The 20775-nt window shown below is 43.8% G+C and overlaps 2 protein-coding genes across 3 annotated transcripts in view; both read right to left on the reverse strand.

Annotated features, from left to right (window-relative positions):
* LOC144608241 (allograft inflammatory factor 1-like) overlaps positions 1–13072 on the reverse strand; it is a 32397-nt gene extending 19325 nt beyond the window's left edge. Inside the window, exons 1-2 of the mRNA XM_078425831.1 lie at positions 12931–13072; positions 12743–12804 (exon numbers count right to left, since the gene is read on the reverse strand). Coding sequence (XP_078281957.1) covers positions 12743–12804; positions 12931–12958 — 90 coding nt within the window. The 5' untranslated portion in view covers positions 12959–13072. The remainder of the gene's footprint in view (positions 1–12742; positions 12805–12930) is intronic.
* Positions 13073–15211: 2139 nt separating this feature from the next.
* The window catches only part of LOC144608553 (laminin subunit gamma-3-like), a 98030-nt gene continuing 92466 nt past the window's right edge, over positions 15212–20775 (reverse strand). For both annotated transcript variants that reach the window (XM_078426489.1, XM_078426488.1), the window contains exons 25-28: positions 19978–20177; positions 19673–19831; positions 18501–18600; positions 15212–18275 (exon numbers count right to left, since the gene is read on the reverse strand). In XM_078426489.1, coding sequence (XP_078282615.1) covers positions 18016–18275; positions 18501–18600; positions 19673–19831; positions 19978–20177 — 719 coding nt within the window. In that variant the 3' untranslated portion in view covers positions 15212–18015. The remainder of the gene's footprint in view (positions 18276–18500; positions 18601–19672; positions 19832–19977; positions 20178–20775) is intronic.

Here is a 20775-nt window from a genome sequence, read left to right on the forward strand (position 1 = left end):
ACCAATGTAGCAGTGATAGATCTACTTTCTGGAAATTGTATTCTTGGCAGCTAACATTTGTCACAACCTACACCCAAGACAATATTAAGATTGAGCGTATTTAAATGTAACAAAAAGCAGCAAGGAATACCCAGGGAAAATGTAGGTGAAACCTGTTAATGATTATTGCTACTAATAATAATATCGGCATAAGTAAACAATTCAGTATAATCTTGTAACAATATTGGTAACTCCAGCCCTTTTTTATTGGTTGAAGGGATATGGGGTTCACAGACTGAGCCAGCACTTAATTCCATATCCTTAGTTGTCCTTGAGAAGGTAGTGGTGAGCTGTCCACTTGAACCTCATCAGTCCTTGAGGTGTACCAGGATTTTGACCCATCTATGTTGAGGCAATAGCCATCTATTTCCGTCAGAATGGTGTGTGGCTTCAAATTGGAGGAACAGCACCTCATCTTTCCCTTGAGCAGCTTACAACCCAGCTGTATTAAAATTGATTTCTCTAACTTCAAGTAACCCTTGCATCCCTCTCTCTCCATCCCTCCCCCACCCTAGTCGTTGTAGTAGTTTCACTGTCGTCCTGTCGAGTCTCATTGTCTTTTTGCATATCTTTCATTCATTTGTTTTATATCTCTCTATATTGTTCAAATCTCTTATTTCCCTTGACTCTCCGTCTGAAGAAGGGTCTCGACCCGAAACATCACCTATTCCTTTTCTCTAGAGATGCTGCCTGGCCCGCTGAGTTACTCCAACATTTTGTGTCCATCTTCGGTTTAAACCAGCATCTGCCATTCCTTGCTACACATTGTGCCTTTCATGCGGGCTACTATGTTCGCGATGGTGCGGAGCTTCGAGTGTTGTTGAAGCTGCAGTCATCCAGGAGGGTGGGGAATATTCCTTCAGACTTCTAACGTGAGCATTGTAGAGGCAGGTAGACAGGCATTTGAGGAGTGAGGAAGCAACGATGGGCCGAATGGCCTAATTCTACTCCTATAACTTGTGAATTTGTGAACTCAAGGGACAAATTGTTTCACTGCTCCTACTGCGCTCCACTGTTAGAGGTGCAATGTCAAATGAAGCATTAAACCAAAGCACCATCTGCCTTCTTAGGACATAAAAGATCATTCTTACAGAGATGAGTTGGGAAACTCTCTGCAGTGTTCTGCTATTATTTATTCCTGTTTATTATCTGTTTATTATCACATTCGACTGGTCCCAACCCGGGTTCCGATCGCCCGGCAAGGGGGAGTTGAAACCCCCCTCCCCCCAATGCAGGAGCTTGATCGCCCCGACGAGGATGGCCCACCGCCGGCTACGGAAGTCAAGAATGTCCCGTCAACGGAAGGTTAGAGGCCCCCGATTGCTGAAGGACAAAGAAGGGAGAGATTGAACTTTTTTTCGCCTTCCATCACAGTGAGGAATGTGGAGGAGTCACTGTGGTGGATGTTCATGTTAAAATGTATTTTGTGTGTTCTGTTGCTTTTTACTGCTATGACTGTATGGCAAATGAAGTTCCTCGTATGTTGCAAAACATACTTGGCTAATAAAGTTTTATTGTGATTATGATTGTGATCACAAGGTGCAGATGGCACAAAAGTAATAGAGAACGACACAGAGCAACAAGGACCCAGGTTTGCTCATGACCTCAGTGCTATCTGTGTGGACTTTACACGTTTACCTCATAAATGCCTGCATTTCCTCTCAGTGCACCTGTTTCCTCCCACATCCCAAAGAATTGATGGTGGGGTAATTATTTCCCCCCCCACATCCTGTACTATAGATAAATGGCAAAAAGGGTTATTGGAAAAGAGAATTAATTGCAGGATTTCAGGGGAATAAAGCAGGTGGAAAATTGGTGTATTGGGATTGGTCTTCTTGGATCCGGCATGGACCGATGGGCTGAATGGCCTGCTCCTGCACTGTAATAAGCATAAAATACGTGGCATGGTCAGGAATGGTCTCCTGAAAAGGTAGTGGATTCAACAGTAGCTTTCATGACAGAACTGGAAGAGTATTTTGAAGTGAGAGGTCTGTTGTGTAGGAAGAGGGAACAGGACTAACGAGAGTTCAAATAACCTCCGGCTCACCACATCGTTTCAGGATCCTGTGAAGTTTTAAACACATTCTTCTGACATTCCTCTGATACTCGGTGCATCTCATCTGAATCAGTCTAGCATGATGAACCGTTGTTTGCGAGTGACACACCGTGTCTTTAAAGCACCAAGGAGCTTGATAAATTTATAATCCTTCTCTGGAGATTAAAAGTCCTTTAATATAGCTTACATATTAAACCTTATCTAAGGGACAAGATGGTTCTCGACAGGAGGATTGCTCAAGCTCCAGGACTGTCCTGGAAACCCGCAGGGATTAAAGATTCATCTCCAGAATACTCATGATATTATGTAGATTGATAATCAATCATCACAGTGAAAATAAGGGATGAAAATCTTACTGCTGCTAAGGAAATTTGGGCCCTTTTCTTTTTCTAGATTGCATTATAAAAAGTAATGGAAACAGAAGAAAAAAGGTGTTTTGGCTTAAAGTCAGAAATCATTCCAACCAGATAATTAAGTTACCTTTGAGGTTTACCTTTGAGGTTTACCTTTGAGGTTTCCATGAGGTGGGAGGAGCACCGAGAGGAGACTCATGCAGGAGTTACTCAGTGTCGCAAGTCATGAGCTGAAATCTTCAGGAGCATACTCATCCAAGGTTAATCAACTACTCAACAGTAAATCCATCAAAAACAACGGAGTGCATTGTTGACAATTTAAATAATGCAACATTGGAGCAGGTTATTCAGCCAGCCCTTCACGGTGTATGCTGGCATTTGGAAAGACTTTCACCAAACCCCCGTTCATACTCTTTCTCTATTTTTAAAGTCACGTTTAATAATCATCAGTTTCGATGCAAACTCTTCATTCTTTACTGTAAATTGAAATTAGTGGGTGAACCGAGAAGCGTGGAATATTTTATAGACACTAGTTAATGCCCTCCTTCCAATCCACCACATGCACACACTCAGACACAAACTAGCCCACGAGAAAACATTCAAAGAGATGCTCAATGTACATGGAGGCCCAAGCCCAGAAGTCCACAAACACTCGTGCAGACAAATAAACACATTCACACACACCTCGAGCACAGAACTGTGTGTGCAAGATATGAATCACATCAATGGTCACCTCGCCTATACCTGTAGATTAAAGGGTGCCACTTCACTCTTCAAGTGAACATTTTACCAGATCATTTCCCTTGAAGATAACAATTCATCAATAAGCATAGCTTCAAAGGCATTTTCTGCTCAGTTTTATATTTAGGATTATCACAGAATTGTCAGTACAGAAGCCAGTCATCTTGCCCGTCATTCCTTTTGCAATGATTCCATTTCAGTTATAAAATCTAATCACATAGATCAACAACAGTGAATCTCCCTGACAAAATGTTCCATTGATGGGATGTTTAGTATTGGAGCATTGAGTCAAACAGGTAGACCACAAGGATTCTACAACAACGCTATCCTGTTATATACTGCCTTTAACAATGTTATATTTCCCAAGGTGCTCAACAGGAACATTATCAAACAACATTTAACACATCAAGAAAGATGAAAGACATATTTACGGGCTTCAGAGGAGATTCCTCCAGTTTAGCACACAAACAGCTGAAAGGTTGACCAGACAAGGTGGAACAATGTGTAAGAAGCTAGAACTGGAGAAGAGCAGTCTCTGAAGGCCTTGGGCTTGGAGATGATTATATAAAAAGGCAGGGCATGGTCATGGGGGGGCTTACAATACAAGGATGAAAACTTTTAAATCAAGACATTGCCAAGCATGGAAGCAGTGTAAAAGAAGGAATTGCATTCTGGTTTACACCAAAGATCGACACAAAATGCTGGAGTAACTCAGGCAGCATCTCTGGAGAAAAGGAATAGTTGACGTTTCGGGATGAGACCCTTCATCGGAATCAGTGTAATTCAGCAAACACAGGAGGAATTACCAAAACAGGACTTGGTGCAAAATCAGATTTGGGCTAAATAAATTTGGAGTTCACGTTTATGCAGACACAACAGGGATTGTGTCAGACAAAGAATACTGCTCAGCAGCCACAAATATCTGTAATTCCACTGAATACGTGTGGGCTGTGGAAGAATGGGAAAGCTGACTTACTGGCTGTGGAATTATTCAGAAAAATGCCAGTCTATTATCACGAGACAGATATGTACCACAGTAATTGTAACCCATGTCCCTCCTCCCCACCCCCACAACTGTGGAATCACTTCTGCTTTCATGATTGATGCTGGCTTAAAACACACATGACTGGCTGGCTTTATACTGTAGCGGGAACTCCCTCAGAATCACGGCTCCCAGTACAAAGGCACTTCTGATTCACCTCCGCACAGCTGGTGCCAGGCACCTGCCAGTTCTGGTGCTCGGACTCGATCCAGATACTAATGTCCTCAGAACAGCACACTTGGGCCAACTCGTGAGCTTCCCATGAATGTCAATGTAAGCAATTCCCTCACAACGTGGTGCTGCCTTCCAAGCTGGGGAACGTACAAAGGTGGTCACAGATTAATATAATTCTCTGTCCACTGCCTGGACAAGAGCCAACTTCATGTTTACCTCCTGCAGTCTGGCGATCTGCCACAGTGATGAGCGAGTGTGTGATTGGGGGAGAATGCAGATTTTGTTTTGTCTCGCATAAATCTAACTAGAACTGATCCAAGACCCGTCTGTCAGCACGCATGCCAACCCTGTCCCTTAATTAGAACAACAGGAAGCCATCACCATAGCTTAAACCATTGTGGAAAGTGGGTAGTTACTAATTACACAGACTTGGCAGTTTACCAGTGCTAAGTGTTAACATTTTCTTTTCACCATTTTAAGCCCCTGCTCTGCATTTTGGGGCATACCCCACATGGAAAAGAGAACTCTTAGCTCAGTGGCAGTTTTCCCACTTCAGAGCCAGAAGGCAGAGGATTTGACCCTGTTCCAAACTGTCTTGACGAGCTCCAACTCAGAACGTGAGGTTGATGTTCAGTGGAGTGCAGGAATACATTTGGACACCCTACCCGTCATATGTGTGGGTGGAGCCCTTAAAACCTTCCTTGCCCACGAGGGACCAATTTGTCAGCTGCTATAAATGCAATTGCAGCCAAATAGCCATGTTCACATCTTGATCTGTCCGAGAGATTTCAGAACTAAGAGATATCAGAAAAAAAAATTAAACAGGCTCTGGAGAGTGATGGGCAACCCTGCAGAGGTCTTCAACATATTGATTGAAGTTTGCGGCATGGAACCAGGCCCTTCATTCACATCGACCCTTGATCACCCATTCGCACTAGTTCTGATATCCTATACTTGCATCAACTCCCCACACACTCTGGGCGATTTTTGAGAGGGCAATTAACCTACTTATCCGCATGTATTTGGGATGTGGGAGGAAGCCCACGCGGTCACAGGGAGAACGGACAAACTCCACGCTGACAGCACCCGAGGCCAGGATACAACCCGGTAATCTGGCGCTGTGAGGCAGCGGTTCCATCTTAAGTTCTTAATGGGTCAGGTGTTGAAGATTTTTCCATTTTGTACATGAAACCAAAATTAGAGTTCATTAATACAAGATGATCAATAACAATGCCTAAAGGGAATCAGGATTAAGCTCTTTGCCCAGAGATTGTTGAGAATGTAGAATGCTGAAGGAATAATTGAGGCAACGGTACATTTGAAGGGAGTGAGATAAATGGGAGAGAGAAAGGAATGGAAGAGTAATAATGACAACAGGTGAAATGAAAAAGCAGGGAGTGAGTTCATGCGGAAGATTAAAGTAGTGATGATACCTGAGGTTCAACGGCTTGAGTCTGTGCTGCAAACATTTTGAAATGCTGTTAATCAGCTTGAGATGCAGCACTTTTCAAGGGAACAGAATGTATGGGGAGAAAAACAATGTTAGACGGTTAAAATCTATTCATTCACTCACGCAAGGATGAATAAGTGGACGTGAATTTCTTTATTTTTAAAAAGAAACAGAAATATGGTTTTGAAGGGGTGTGCGACATTGGCTGACAGGAGATCTGGAACAATGAACAAGGCTGCACTGCCTGTTGGTGGAGCGGCAATTATGCTGCAAAACAGTCATCGGAAAGGAGAATGCCAATCCTTCACACCAGGTGGCTCTGAGCGACAGGACAAAACTCATGGATAACTGACAAAATGTACAGCTGTTCACTAAGCAATTAAACTCTGGTTGACACACAACAACGCGATATGCATGCTAAATGATTGTGCGACCTTAAGGATTTTGTCGCCACTATCCAAGGAGGTTACTTTGCAATTTGCATGCCATCGGTCTGCTCTGTGAAAAGGCTTACATTGGAAATTCAGCTATAGCCATTTTATGTAGGGGGCTCCTCAGACGTGGTTTTCTCCTCACTATATCTGATAATGACACGATAATCGCAGGTTGTTTATATTTTACACCTGCTTCAGGTGTGTGTGTGTGAATGACATGTTTATCTTGCCCAATAGGTCCACTACCATCATTAATCGGGGACAGTCCTTCCTTATCTAAAATATAGGTCCAATTCGGCCACCTTCCAAGTTGATTCACAAACAGATTCCTTGCAAATGATCTTTGAAAACAATGAGGAGGAAAATTCACTTGGATCCCATGAAGAATTAGAGAGATTGGAAAAGTTAGAACTGTTCTCCTCAGAACAAACAAGGCGAGCTGGAGATTTAATGACAAATTCCAAGATATAGTTAGTTTTGAGAGGTGAGCGCGAGTGAAAATAATTTTAATTTCTTACTGCTATGATTGTGTCGCTACCATTGTTTTCTTCACCCATTTGTACTAACCACTAGTCAGATACTTCCATACAGGTCTGCCGGTACTACCTTACTTTTACCACTTCACAAAGGGAGAATATCCATTCCCTTTGGTGAAAGGAAATGACTCCCAGGATCGAACTATCAAATGCTAGAGGGCATAGCTTTAAGGTGAGAGGGGCAAAGTTTAAAGGAGATGTGCAGGGCAAGTGGGTTTTTTATGCAGAGGGTGGTGAGTGCCCAAATGCACTGCCAGGGGTGGTGGTGGAGGCAGATGCAATAGTGGCATCTAAGAGACTTTTCGATAGGCACATGGACGTACGGGGAATGGAGGAATGTGGGTCATGTGCAGACAGATAAAAGTTGGTTTTGGCATCATGTTCGGCACAGACATTGCAGGATTCCGGTGCTGTACTCTTCTATGTGAAAGGTTAAGGCAAAATCTCCAGGGAAAAATGAGTAAAACATTTTTCACCTAAGATGTTTGTCAGGATGTGCAAGTCTCCACCTGAATAGGTGTCGGAAAATGATTCTATAAATTATTTCAACTGCTACCCGAGGATGAGGAGATTGCAAATTTACAGATGAGAATTAAGGCTGTGGGGTTAAAAACAGCAGTTCTTTCAAAGAAACATGACAGGCTAAATGACTTATGTGCTTTAAATTCTGGACCAGTCCTAATTGTGCAAGTATTTGATAGTTTTGTACATGGATGGATTAACTAATTGTCATCGACTCTATTTGGTTTTGTGAAACGACTTGAACAAAGGAGGTCTTTACGAGAGTCTTATAGCGTGGCACCAGTGTACGTTTAGGATTCTGATACCGTTTCTGATCTCTGGGCTTGTTCCAAGCATATTTGCATTGCAAAGTGCCTGTCCACACCAGCGCAGACTTAACCCAGCTGGTACAGTCATCTTCTTGGCCAGCTTGAGTAATGTGTTCAGTGAAACGCTAATTGGGGAATCACATGCTGGAAATAAAGAATAATGAACAGCATTTTTCACAACCTCCAGCATTTATTATCCACTACCGATAGTTCCTGAACTGAAGGGGCAATTAATGGTGACCAACACGAATAGGTCCAAAATCAGTAATGGCCCAGACCAGGTCAGGACAGCAGGTTACCGAAGCAGAAGAGTTTTTAACAATAATCCAGTAGTTTCACAGTAACCATCACTGAGTAGCTTTTTAAAAAAAATTACACGTTAACATAATTAATGAGTTTAAATTTCGTAGTCAAACGTGGTGGGATTCAAACTCCTGTCTCTCTGTCAATGGTCCACGATTCTGGCTGCTGGTCCAGTGGTCATTGTTCTAATGTAAGAAGTGTCATTTGCAGGAAGCTCCCATTCAACAATTGCCAAATGACCTGATTTTAGAAATGTTGATTTCGGGATATAGACCTGGGTGCCAGAGAAAGCAGCCCTAACTATCAATCAAGAAGAATTGTCCTGCTCTTAGATCATAAGATCATGTCATAAGTGATTGGAGTAGAATTAGGCCATTCGGCCCATCAAGTCTACTCCACCATTCAATCATGGCTGATCTATCTCTCCCTCTCAACCCCATTCTCCTGCCTTCTCCCCAGAACATCTGACACCCGTACTAATCAAGAATCTATCTATCTCTGCCTTAAATATATCCACTGACTTTGCCTCCACAGCCTTTGGCGGCAAAGGATTCCACTGATTCACCACCATCTGACTAAAGAAATTCCTGCTCTTCTTTTCCACAAAATAGAATCAACGGTCCTTTTACATTTACAAGGTAGATCAGACTGAGCCTAACATCTCATCCAAGATAGCTCCCGCTTCCCGACATCAGTCTGAAGACGTCTCGACCCGAAACGTCACCCATTCCCTCTCTCCTAGATGCTGCCTGACCTGCTGAGTTACTCCAGCATTTTGTGATACCTTCAATTTGTACCAGCATCTGCAGTACTTTTCCTACACATCTCATCCTAGATGTGGCATCACTTACCATGCACCATTCTCTCAGTATTCACAACCTCAAACTGTGTGTTGAAGTGTCTGAGGTGGGATGTGATCAAAGAACCTTCTGATTCAGGGGCAAAAATGTTACCAACTAAGAGCTACCATTGAAAGAGTACTGACAGCCACAGCTGAAATTGCGCACAGTATAAGATTCTTTGGAATTCATTTTCCAAGCGAACTGTAGGGGCTCAGCTACTGAGTAAATACACGAACAAGCCAAACCCCCACACATTCAAAAATGCAACTCATGACTAATTGACTTAGTCCGTAATTTGAGCTACCTATTAGATCTCCTGCAGTAATGCTCATAATATCAGCTGCTGCACAGTTGGGTTACCATGAAACGTGTGTCGGGTAATATTGTGTTGGAACGCTGGGTAATCTGATTTGATCCTTAAAGTCTAATTGCTGTAAGAAAAGCTGGAATTAATGGGAGTGCTTGTTATGACTAAAGTATATTTGTAAAAAGGGTACAGAAATAGGCCATTCAGCCCTCAAGACTCTTCTGTCATTCAAGTCAATTTCTGCTGTCTATTTTGTAACCCCATTAATCTGCATTATGATCCATATTATTTAAATCCCTTTCCAAACTCAGAGCCAGTAATTTTATCTCCTAATTATGCATCCTCCCTTAATATCCTGTAGCGCTATTTGAAGAACAGCATGGGATCCTAGCTAATGTTTATCCCCCAAACTATAATCATTAAACCCTTATCAGAGCGTTCTCAAATTGCTGCTGATGAGATATACATCCACAACTTGGCTGCCACTTTGCATATTGCAAAACAAGACATTGCCTATAGAGCACTTTGGAACATCTGAAGGTCATGACACGTTCTATAAAATTCCAAGAATTTGATTATTTTCATTCTTCCCAACCGCCGATGTCTATGTAACATGGCCATGAAGGTTCGGCAATAGGACATCAGGCATTCTGCAATGTGGTCAGAGTCAGACACATAACCAAACAAAATTCTTTGCAAGGGAGGGTGAATTATTACCTTTCCCGTACCCCGAACATCACCCCCTCCACAACGCCCACGTTTTGTACCCTTGTCTACAACAGCTAATCCCTTCTCTATCGATGTTTCTCCAGACAGACGAAACAAGCAGGAGTGGGATCTAAGTGCACTGGTGAGGTGGCTGCAAGTTGTAAACTTTGGGCAGTAAACTCGGGTAATGTTCACTGTGAGGATCCAAACCAGCGTCCTGTTGACCACAGCAGTCAGAAGATCAGCAAGGGGATGCAGTTGTCTTTGTTTGGGTTCGTCCTGAACCGTGCATGACCTCCGTCTCAATTCCTCCATCTTCGTTATATCTGTTCCCAAGATGAGCCTTTCCATTTTAGGACATCCGAGATAACCTCTTTCTGTAGTAAACATGGTTTTTCCCCTTCGTTCATGCCTCACCCAGTCTCCCGTATTTCTGTTTTGCTCCCCCTCCCCCCAGATGGAACAAGGATAGCGTTCTCTTGGTCCTCACCTTTCACCCCACCAGCTTCCATATCCAACACATCGGACATTTCCCTCACCTCCAATGGGATCCTGCCAGTAGTCACATCTTTCCATTTCCTCCCCTCTCCAGCGTCTGCAGAGACCGCTCCCTCCACGACTCCTTGGCTCACTCATCCCTTCCAACCCAAGTCATCCCCTCGCCAGGTACTTTCCCCTGCAACCGCAGGGGATGCAACACCTGTCCCTATTACCTCCTCCCTCCCCTCCATCCAGGGCCCTAGCAGCCCTTCCAGGTGGGATAGAGGACATCCACCTCCTCTAACCTCATCTTCTACATCCGGTGTTCCCGATGTGAACTCCTGCACATCGGCGAGACCAAACATAGACTCGGCGACTGTTTCGCTGAACATTTGTGCTTGGTCCTCCAAGGCAGACGGCATCTCCTGGTTGCAATCCATTTTAACTCCCCTCCCCAATCCTATGTTGAACTTTCTGTCCTGGGCTAACTCCATTGCCAGAGTAAGGCCACACACAAACTGGAGCCACATATAACAGCACCTCATATTCCACTTGGGTAGTTGACAACCCAATGGTCGTTGAATTCACCAATTTTAGGTAACCTCTAACTAACCCCCTTGCACCTTTCTTTCCCCCCCCCCTTCCATGTGCGCCACCTGACTCCCTTCTTTCTTTCCTCCACCAGACCCCCCCCCCGCTAACCTATAACCTGGCACTCTTTGGCCCGGCTCTCCCCCTTTATTACCTTTCACCCCCCCCCACCCCCACCCCCCCCCACAATCAGTCTGAAGAAGGGTCTTAACCCAAAACGTCACCTATCCATGTTCTCCGGAGATGCTGCCTGACCTCCTGAGTTACTGCAGCACTTTGCATCCTTCTGAGCATGACCTGTGCTCTACAGAGTGTTCCCAGCAATGCACACAGACAAGGGTTGATGCAGCTGGTTGCTTTTATCATTCAACGAGTGACCTTTTGGGGTCTGCATGAAACTTGACCTTCCAGTTGTCTGTGAACAAATGTTGCCCACTCATACATTCCAGGGCCCGGGCTGTGGGCTGAGGGAGCAGCTGAGGTTTGGAGCACACCACAAAGGCTGCAGTGGGAAAGGCCACTGTTACACATCCTCCCACCTTGCACACCAAGTGGCTGACAATTTAACCATGGGACATACGTAAAGGAAAAATATTATCAAGCTGATCCTGTGTAAGCCTTCTTAACACGTGAAGTGATCTGACATGAACCGTGAGTGGCAACATGCATGGAATATTTGGAAATATTAGGAAATGGATCGATTGTAAACATGTATTGTCTTTCTGCTGACTGGATAGCACGCAACAAAAAGCTCTTCACTGTACCTGTACACACTGTACACGTGACAATCAACTAATATAAGAAAATAACTGCAGATGCTGGTACAAATCGAAGGTATTTATTCACAAAATGCTGGAGTAGCTCAGCAGGTCAGGCAGCATCTCGGGAGAGAAGGAATGGGTGACGTTTCGGGTCGAGACCCTTCTTCTGAAGAAGGGTCTCGACCCGAAACCATGGAGTGTATGGCAAAGGTGGTGGTCAAACTACTGGACTGGTAAAATAGAAGCCTGGACTGATGATCCAGAGACAAGAGTCAACTCTCACTGTGGCAACTGGAGCATTGAAGTTCAATGGTCGGTTCAATGAAGTGGTTGATCCTGTTGGCATTTTATACAGAGAAGGGTCTCGACCCGAAACGTCACCCATTCCTTCCCTCCCGAGATGCTGCCTGACCTGCTGAGTTACTCCAGCATTTTGTGAATAAATGACAATCAACTAAACGGAACTGAAGTATGTATTTGGAAGGAGAAAGTGATGTGAAAGTGGAGGGGGCGTGTTTATTAAACGGGAACTTGACTAAAAATAAGTCAATGGAAGAGAAATGTGGGTAAAGTTCACAACAGACTCCAGGAACGAGTCACATCACTGTGAGGGAGGACAGGGACCGGGTTCCACAGAGCGGGAAACCGGCTTTAAGGCTTTAGTCAGACACGCGGGAGGGCGCAGGGGAAAAGAGAAGAGGAGGAGAATTGGAAACAGGACCCAATGTTAAAATAAAAAACAGTTTACAGTGTAAAATAGAGACGAAACAACGGAGGGAGGAGGGTGGGATAACGAGCAAAAAAAGGTAAAGCGGAATAAAGTGAAGAACAGAAAGGAAGCGAGTAAACAAACACTGGGAACATTGTTTAATAAAGACAAGCGCGGGAAGGGACTGCAGATGCATGTTTACACTGGAGATCGACACAAAATGCTGGAGACTGAGGAGAAGGGTCTCGACTTGTAACGTCAGCCAGAGATGCCGCCTGTCCCGCTAAGTTACTCCAGCACCTTGTGCCTGTCCTGTGACTGTTGTTTTTAAAGTGCGGGCGGGGTGTAGCCTAGGGGTGGGTACAGGGGGTGGGTGGGCTGCTCACCTTGTTCACACCAGCCAGGCGCTCCTCCTGCTGCGCTCTCAGGACACCGAACATTTTGCCACCTTAAAGTGTGAACGGGAGAAACAGAATTCAGGCCAGGAGCCCTCGCCTCGCAGCCAGAGTGAGAGGAACCTCTCCCTCCCTCCCTCTCTCTCCCTCCCTCCCGGCCGAAGTTGCACGTTTCTTACCCTGCGCCTGTTGTCCCGAAGGCATCATGTGAAAGCGAGTGGGGATCTGGAACTGCTGCTGGGAGCTGAGCCTCGCACCAGGCAGAGGGAGGGAAGGTCCCGGGACCACACGCCCGCTGTGGGGAGGCAGAGAAACTACAACTGGTACCAAGGGGACACACCCCGCCCATGGGGGCCCGTCCCCAAGTGTCTGAACGGCTCTGGCCACACGCCGCAGGGAGAAGGGTGGAATTGGGCAAGAGGGACAACTATTCACATGGACCTTGCCTGTACTGCAGGACTTGAGGACTCGAGGAAGAGACCGGGTCAGGGCCGTCTGAACGCATGGGCCTGATGGGCACTTGCCCGGGGCCCCACGAGCATAGGGGCCCCACGCTGATCTGTGTATGTTAAGTGACTTGCAATAAATAAATACTACTTTAAAAATGTAGGTTCAATAAGTGCTTTTCTCGCAACATTTTCGGTCACTAAGTGCTTCTCACAGCGATCTGTAAGTGCTTTTCGCAACAATGTAGCACCCTAAGCCCATCGCTAAGTGCTTTTCGGTAAGTGCTTTTCGCCGGCACGACAGGGGGGGGGGGCTGGTAGGGAAAGGGGGGTGGGGGAGAGTAACGGTAGGGGCCCCAGTACACTGCTTTGCCCGGGGGCCCATAATGCTGTAAAAACGGCCCTGGACCGGGTAGCCTGGGGACTATTTTCTCTGGAGAAATAGAAGCTGTGGGATGACCATATAAAACTATGAGACTAGCGGGTATGTGTTTGAGGTGAGAAGTGGGGAACGCCACACAAGAGGGTGGTGGGAATATGCAACATACTGCCAGAGAAACTGGTGGAGGCAGGCACAATTGCAGCATTTTAAAAACATTTGAACAGGTACATGGATGGGAAACGCTGAGAAGAATATATGCCACATGCAGGTAAATTGGATTGGCTTTGACAGACACCTTCATTGGCATTTACGAGTCAGACCTGTTTCGATGCTAATTCTATGAATCTAAAACCACATATTGGGCGTGGTACCCAGTTCCCTTGCTCATACCCTCCCTCAAACCCCAGACCCTGCACTAACCATAGTCCCAGTGCCAAAGAAACCCGCAAAACATATCGAACTTCAAATCCCAGTATGAGATCTGACCAATTCAATTTCAGCACCAACTCAAAACCCACACCCTTCCAATCCCCAACCACAAGCCCCACAACAATCCCACTCCAAACGTTAGATATCTAACCCATCACCGACACAAACTTCAGTATTGCTTACTTTCTGTGCGTTGGATAATGAACACACAGTGCAACAATCTGTAGCAAAGCTGAGCTACTAGGTAAATCATTCACAGAATTTAAAAACAGAACATGTTACTTTTCTTTTGAGAGAGATACAAAGGTGAATTGTCAGGAGCTATTCCATTACTGATTGTACCTGGTTACCTCTTCAGTTTGTTGGTGATGGCCTTGTTGTTTCTGAGATTAGTTTTAATCAAACAGGGGTTATCTCTGATATTGACAGTGAATTAAAACAAAAATAAACTCCACATGCTGGGCATTTGAAATAAAAACAGGTCATCCTGAAATTACACAGAGTGTCAGGCAGCATCCATGGGAAGTGAGACAGATTTAAATTTGCAGACCTGAAATGTTGACTATTTCTCTTTCCACAGATGCTGCCTAGCCTGTTTTGTCCAACAATTTCTGTTTTTCTTTGATACATTATTAGCACACTGGTTTGAGTTAGTGCTAACATAAAGATCTGGAGTTTGATGCAAAGCTTGGGTTCGGGTTGGTGCTGAGCTTGAGAGGTGCATAGGGTTTGAGCTCAAGTTTGTTTCTGAAGTAATTGCAGGTTGTGATTTGTGTTGGGTTAGAGTCAGTGTTGGGTTTTAATGCAAGAATTTGAGTAGGGTTTGGGAATGAGGGACATATTTAAGAGTGATACTTCAAAACATGAAGAGCATGAGATACATGCAAAATCTTTAAATAATGTTATAAAGAGAATCTGGATTGGCTCAAATTCAAACCGTGCTGAGCACAAACGCAGTCCCATCAACCTCACTGAATTGTCAGCAACCATTGTTTGTCATGTCTATAGCTAGTAACATGAGAGGTAGTCAACGAACGCACTGACACCCAAAAGACCAAAAATCAATGATGCAATTAGCAAAATGGATCGATACAATAAAGTGCAACCCGTATAAACATTAAAACCATACAAAAGCCACACTGTGAACTGTGGTACAAAACCATCAACCAAATAAATATTTAATAATAGTGATTAAAAGCAGACCTGTGTGCAGAATCAATGACTATAAATTTAATTTTAGATGCATCATATTAAACAGAAAGACAGCAGAAGACATTTTGAGTGCAAGAATGAATGGAATATAAAGTGGTCCAAACTCTCTGTGATACTCTTAGTCTATTTTGCTTTCTTTTGAATTAAGATTCGGAAGCAGGTTTCTATGCTGGGAAAAAATAGAATCACAATTCTATTCCTTCAACACTAGATCATACTGAATCAGTCAGCCCATTTTGCCTTTGAGAGAACAACTATCCATAAGTCTCACACTTTTCCCCTGCAAATAAACTTATTGTGTTCTCTGACAATTAAAAAATTATCTTTATTCTATTGAAAACATTAAGCATATAATTATACCGTATTGATTTGAGCGCAGCCTACAAGGGCCAATCCATTTATTTTAAATCGTGACATTTACTGTAAATATCTCACTTCTAGATACAGTGGGCTCTCTTTTATTGAGCTTTGCGGTGATTGTCTGCTTCTTCAAAAGACACCACAGTGTCTACAGTTGTGATCCTGTAGACCAGCCTGAACAACGACATCTTTTTCCAAAGCACAGCAGAGAAACAATTGGATTTTTATAATGACTTTTGGAGAAACAACTTAACCACCCGCTGCTTCAGGTAATATAAAAGAGACAATCAATGAACGTGTGGTGGCCAATACTTCTACTCATTATCACATTGCTCTTTTGTGTACGTTTACTGTGTGCAAATTGGTTGCTGCGTTTCACACAAGTGAAACATAGTAAATTGCACATCAAACACTGTAAGGTGTCTTGAAGGTACAAAGTCAATACAAATTTATTTGTTGCCCTTAGTATGTTTGGAAATGAGAGCAGTATGAATGCGACTGAAGATGTGGATCGGCGCGAGGTTGTGTGGGAACTGCGATAGGTAGTTGTCCAAAGTTGTGTGCTGCTGGTTCAAATTATAAAATAGACCTTTTGTTATTTCATGTCATTACAAATCTCAAAGTCAAAACAACTTTACATTGTCTGATGATAAGCAATCCTGTTAGTTTTGAGTGAATGCAGTCCATGGCTGTTTGAATACTTTACAAACATTACTGTGATCACTTAATGTTATTCCCTTATAACGTATCTATACACTGTAAATGGCTCGATTGTAATCATGCATTGTCTTTTTGCTGACTGGATAGCATGCAACAAAAGCTTTTCACTGTACGCGTGAAAACTCAGTAAACTTGGTACACGTGGCAATAAACTAAACTGAACTGAACGGAACTTCGTTGACCAATTTCCCTCCGAGAAAGTTCTATAGTATCGTATCATTTAGGAATAATCTGAAATTCCTAACTTGTGGACTCTATGGTGGGTAAATTCCTTTAGTGGTGTAATTAGACTGGTGATTTATTGGAAATTACATTTTAACTCCTTAACATGAAACACTTTAATTGAACTTTTAACATCCATGCCATTATGTGCTTATTGATTCTCAGTGTTAGTTTTTTGTCTCATTACTCTCCTGTCAAGTGTCTCAGAATGTTTTACTTTGATAAGACTGCTACTTATGCAAGTCACTGCTGTTTGGACCAAAAGATCTCCACTGCTGTTGGGAAAGAAGACAGCAGACGACGTGAGAGACTGTAGAACATTTAGGACGATCTCAGGTTTGAGATGGAAACTTTATAAATTGTAGTTTGTTGGATACATAGTTTTATAATACACAAATACTGTGATATGGAATGTATTACTTTGCTATTAAGATTAATCTTCAATTCATGGAAAACAACCTAATTCTGTCCTCAGTCACAGATTATTTTACATTGTATTTTGTATATCAGAGGGTCTGAAAAAGGCCTGGTCCTTTAACTCAGAAATAGCCATTAAAATGAATAGTTTTTCTTTCAAAAGCAGAAAAGGTGTTAATGTTATATGGACAAACAAAGGCAAACATTGAAAAATAGGTGCAGGAGTAGGCCATTCGGCCCTTCGAGCTAGCACCGCCATTTAATATGATCATGGCTGATCATCTAAAATCAGTACTCCGTTCTTGCTTTTTCCCCATATCTCTTGATTCCTTTAGTCCTCAGGTTCCTCACTCACTTCGTAGAATGCAAATAGGGTAAAGTAATACTGAGCTAGAACTTCACCAGCAAGGAGAATCTTCAAACTCTTATCATATACATGGATTCTTTTTAAAGTACATCGTAACTGTACACATTTGTAAATGCTTGTATCTGTTTGAACTCTATCAGCATTGGTGATTTAGTGGTTGTTTAGTGAAAATTATATTTGAAACAAATTTGAATGTAAAGAGATTTACTGATCTCAAAACACAGCCAGGCCTTTAATGGGTAAATGACCAAAAGGCTGGCTGAGGATTATTTAGCGAGCAAATCCAGTTTTCACTCAATTTGAAAATAAGGGGACAGACAGTTCCTGCATCCCACGCACTGCCAAAGCAGGGACCAGTTACAAAGTAAGATGTTGCAGTCGTCATGCAACCTTGCCATGGTGGGCTGGGGGGATGGTTAGAAGAAGAGTTTTAGGTTTGGTGGTATCAACTCGTTCAGCAAACCGTATGAAGGATTTTCAAGGCTACCAACCAGTTGCATGAGATATGAGAGGGTCATGGCTCTCCACCATGTCAAAGCTACGGACAATAACATAAAGAGCAGCTGAAGGAAAAATCTGAGGAATGCTGATGGAGTAAATGCCCTACCAATTTACAATAATCCATTAAATGGAAGTTAACTGGTGGCGTGGCAAATACCTCAGGGATATACCAAAAGCTACCCACAGCCAGCACCATCTTCCTCACGTTTCATTGTCTTCTGGACCCCACTTTGTCATAACAACCCTGGGGCAAGTTCTGAACAATGTCCTCCAGGTTCTGCTTGTCTACCTCGATCTCCGCAATGTCCTGTTCAAATACTTTCATCCTCAGGGTCTGCATCCCAGAGGCTGCTTCCAACCTCTGCACTTTCCGCGTCAGTTTCTGATTGATTGCCAACCTTAGTGCTCCTATCTGATTCTCTGTCTTATTCAAGGATTCCTCTGTTATTCGGCCAATCTGTAGACTCTCTGTTAAGAAAACATGCAAAGATATTAGTCGGGGGTTTCGCAACGCCACTCTGCAACTCTCAAAGCTCAATGTTCTGCATTCTGCACCCCTTGGCACTGTAACACATTTTCTCCAATCCCATAATAATGTAACCCAGGAGATACTGAACCCAATGAGATCAACAACCCTTCAACCAGGGCTTAATAATACTACTTTTAGCGGCAGAATGCTATCCTTGGACATACCTATTTTTCTCAGCAATTCCGTCAACTGCTTCACGTCACGATCAAGGGAATGCTTCGCTTGCTTTGTGCTCTTTCTCAGCACCTCCATGTCACTGAGAACCTGTTGACAAGGGGGGAGAGAGGGAGACCAGAGAGTAAGCTTGGTATCCACTTTTGTATTGTTGGCTAGCTTACCTTCATATTTCATCTTTTCTACCCTTATTGCCTTTTTAGCAGCCTTCTGTTAGTTTTAAAACCTTCCCAATCCTCTAGCTTCCCTCTATGTTTGCAATATTAATACACCTTTGCTTTTACTTTTATGCTGTCTTTGACTTCCTTTGTCAGCCATCTTTCTCCCCTTAGAATCTTTCTTCCTCTTTGGGATGAAAACTTCCTGCATCTTCCAAATTTCTCTCAGAAACTCCCATTGCTGTTCCACGGTCATTCCAGTAAGGGTCCCTTTCCAATCAACTTTAGCCCGCTCCTCCCTCATGCCTCTGTAGTTACCTTTACTCAAAAGTATCCAACACATCTAATTTCATCTTATCCCTATCAAACTGCAGGATAAACTTTGTAACATTATGGTCATTATCTCCTCGGGGTTCCTTTACCTTATGCTCCCTCAGCAAATTTGGTTTGTTACACAACACCAAATCCAGAATTGCTTTATCCCTAGTAGGCTCGCCCACAAGCTGCTCTAAGAAGCCATCTCGTAGGCACTCTACAAATTCCTTCTCTTAGGATCCAGTACAGGCCTGATTTTCCCAGTCTACCTGCATGTTGAAATCCCCCATGACCACTGTAACATTGCCTTTCTTACATGCCGAGTATATCTCCTGATGTAATTTGCACCCTACATCCTAGCTACTGTTCAGAGGCCTGTATATAATTCCCATCATGATATTTTTACCCTTGCCGTTTCTTAGCTCCACCCACAGGATTCTACATCTTCTGATCTCATGTTATCCCTCGCTAAGGATTGAATTTCATTCTTTCCCAGCAGAACCATCCCACTTGCCCTGCCCACATGCCCCTCTTTTCGACAGGGACATGTATCTTTGGATGTTCAGCTCCCAGCTCTGGTCGATTTTGAGTTGAAAGCATCAAAGCCCCAACAGGTAGCAATAGTTTAAAATGGTGAGGGCCGAGGGACAATCTCCCTCTTCACACAGTTCTTAAAGCTCTGAAGCTACCTTGGCTGTCGTTTTGGTGTTCCCCTGGGTGACGGCCTTCCGGGCTGCCACCTGGCCCTCCTGGGCATCAAGTTGTTCCCGTGTGACTTCCAGCTGTGCGTGCAGTGAGCCAGTCTGCAAGGCCTTACCCTGTGCCTGCCTCCTCACCTTCTGGGCTTCCTGAAAAACGCAAGGAAACCAGACGTTGCCATTTGGAAAAGAATACAGCAGCAAGATTCTGCAGGCTTGGAATTTTATTTCATTTGCTGGTTCATTATTCAGAGATATGGTTGAAATGTTCCGCGCATGTGAAATTATATTGTGACCTTGGCGATGCCTCTGCTGACACGTGAGGTTTGCACAGCTGTGGCATTGCTGGCTGTAGAACTTGACCGGGCCGTTCCCAACATCCGCCTGGCCTGTGCGGTCTTCCTCTTGGCCTCTGCAATTATCTTCTCGCTCAGCCCCATCTTCCTGAAGGCTCTCTTGGTTTTCAGCCTCCTCATAGAAAACATTTGCTTGTTATCTAAAACAAAAATATAAAATGACCAAGATGAATTAAATCAGGAGGACAAGTTGCATTGACAAGACTTGACTACTTACAGAACAAAGACATTACGCGCAATTAAAAGGCTTGTTAGAATAGATATTCATCCATTGTCCGAGCAGATCAAGGTGCGGTAATATTCACAGTAGTGTTTGGCTGCCAGCATCACATCTCACACTTTTTCACAATGTCCCTAAACTGTGCTGAAGCTAAGGATGGGGAGTGGGTGAGATGATGAGGGTTGGTCGGAGGAAGCAATGCTACACAGGGGGCTGGGGATGGGGTGACACTGTGGCGAAGGCTTCTAAAGCACCTGAAGCTGCCATCCACTCCAACTACAAGCCTGACACTCCCATCCCCTAGGTTGCCAACGTAATCCCAGCGACTCCAGTCAGTGTGGGAGCAACTGTACAAGCCTGGGCATCTCTCCATGTACAGCAAGCCCACAAAGAATAGCAAGAGCCCAGGATTCCAGGATCTTTAGTCAGATGGTAGTAAATCTGTGGAATTCAATGCCACAGAGGGCTGTGGAGGACAAGCCAGTGGATATTTTTGGCAGAGATAGACAAATTATTGA

This window comes from Rhinoraja longicauda, chromosome 31 (assembly GCF_053455715.1).
Source record: "Rhinoraja longicauda isolate Sanriku21f chromosome 31, sRhiLon1.1, whole genome shotgun sequence".
In the NCBI taxonomy this organism is placed as follows: Eukaryota; Metazoa; Chordata; class Chondrichthyes; order Rajiformes; family Arhynchobatidae; genus Rhinoraja; species Rhinoraja longicauda.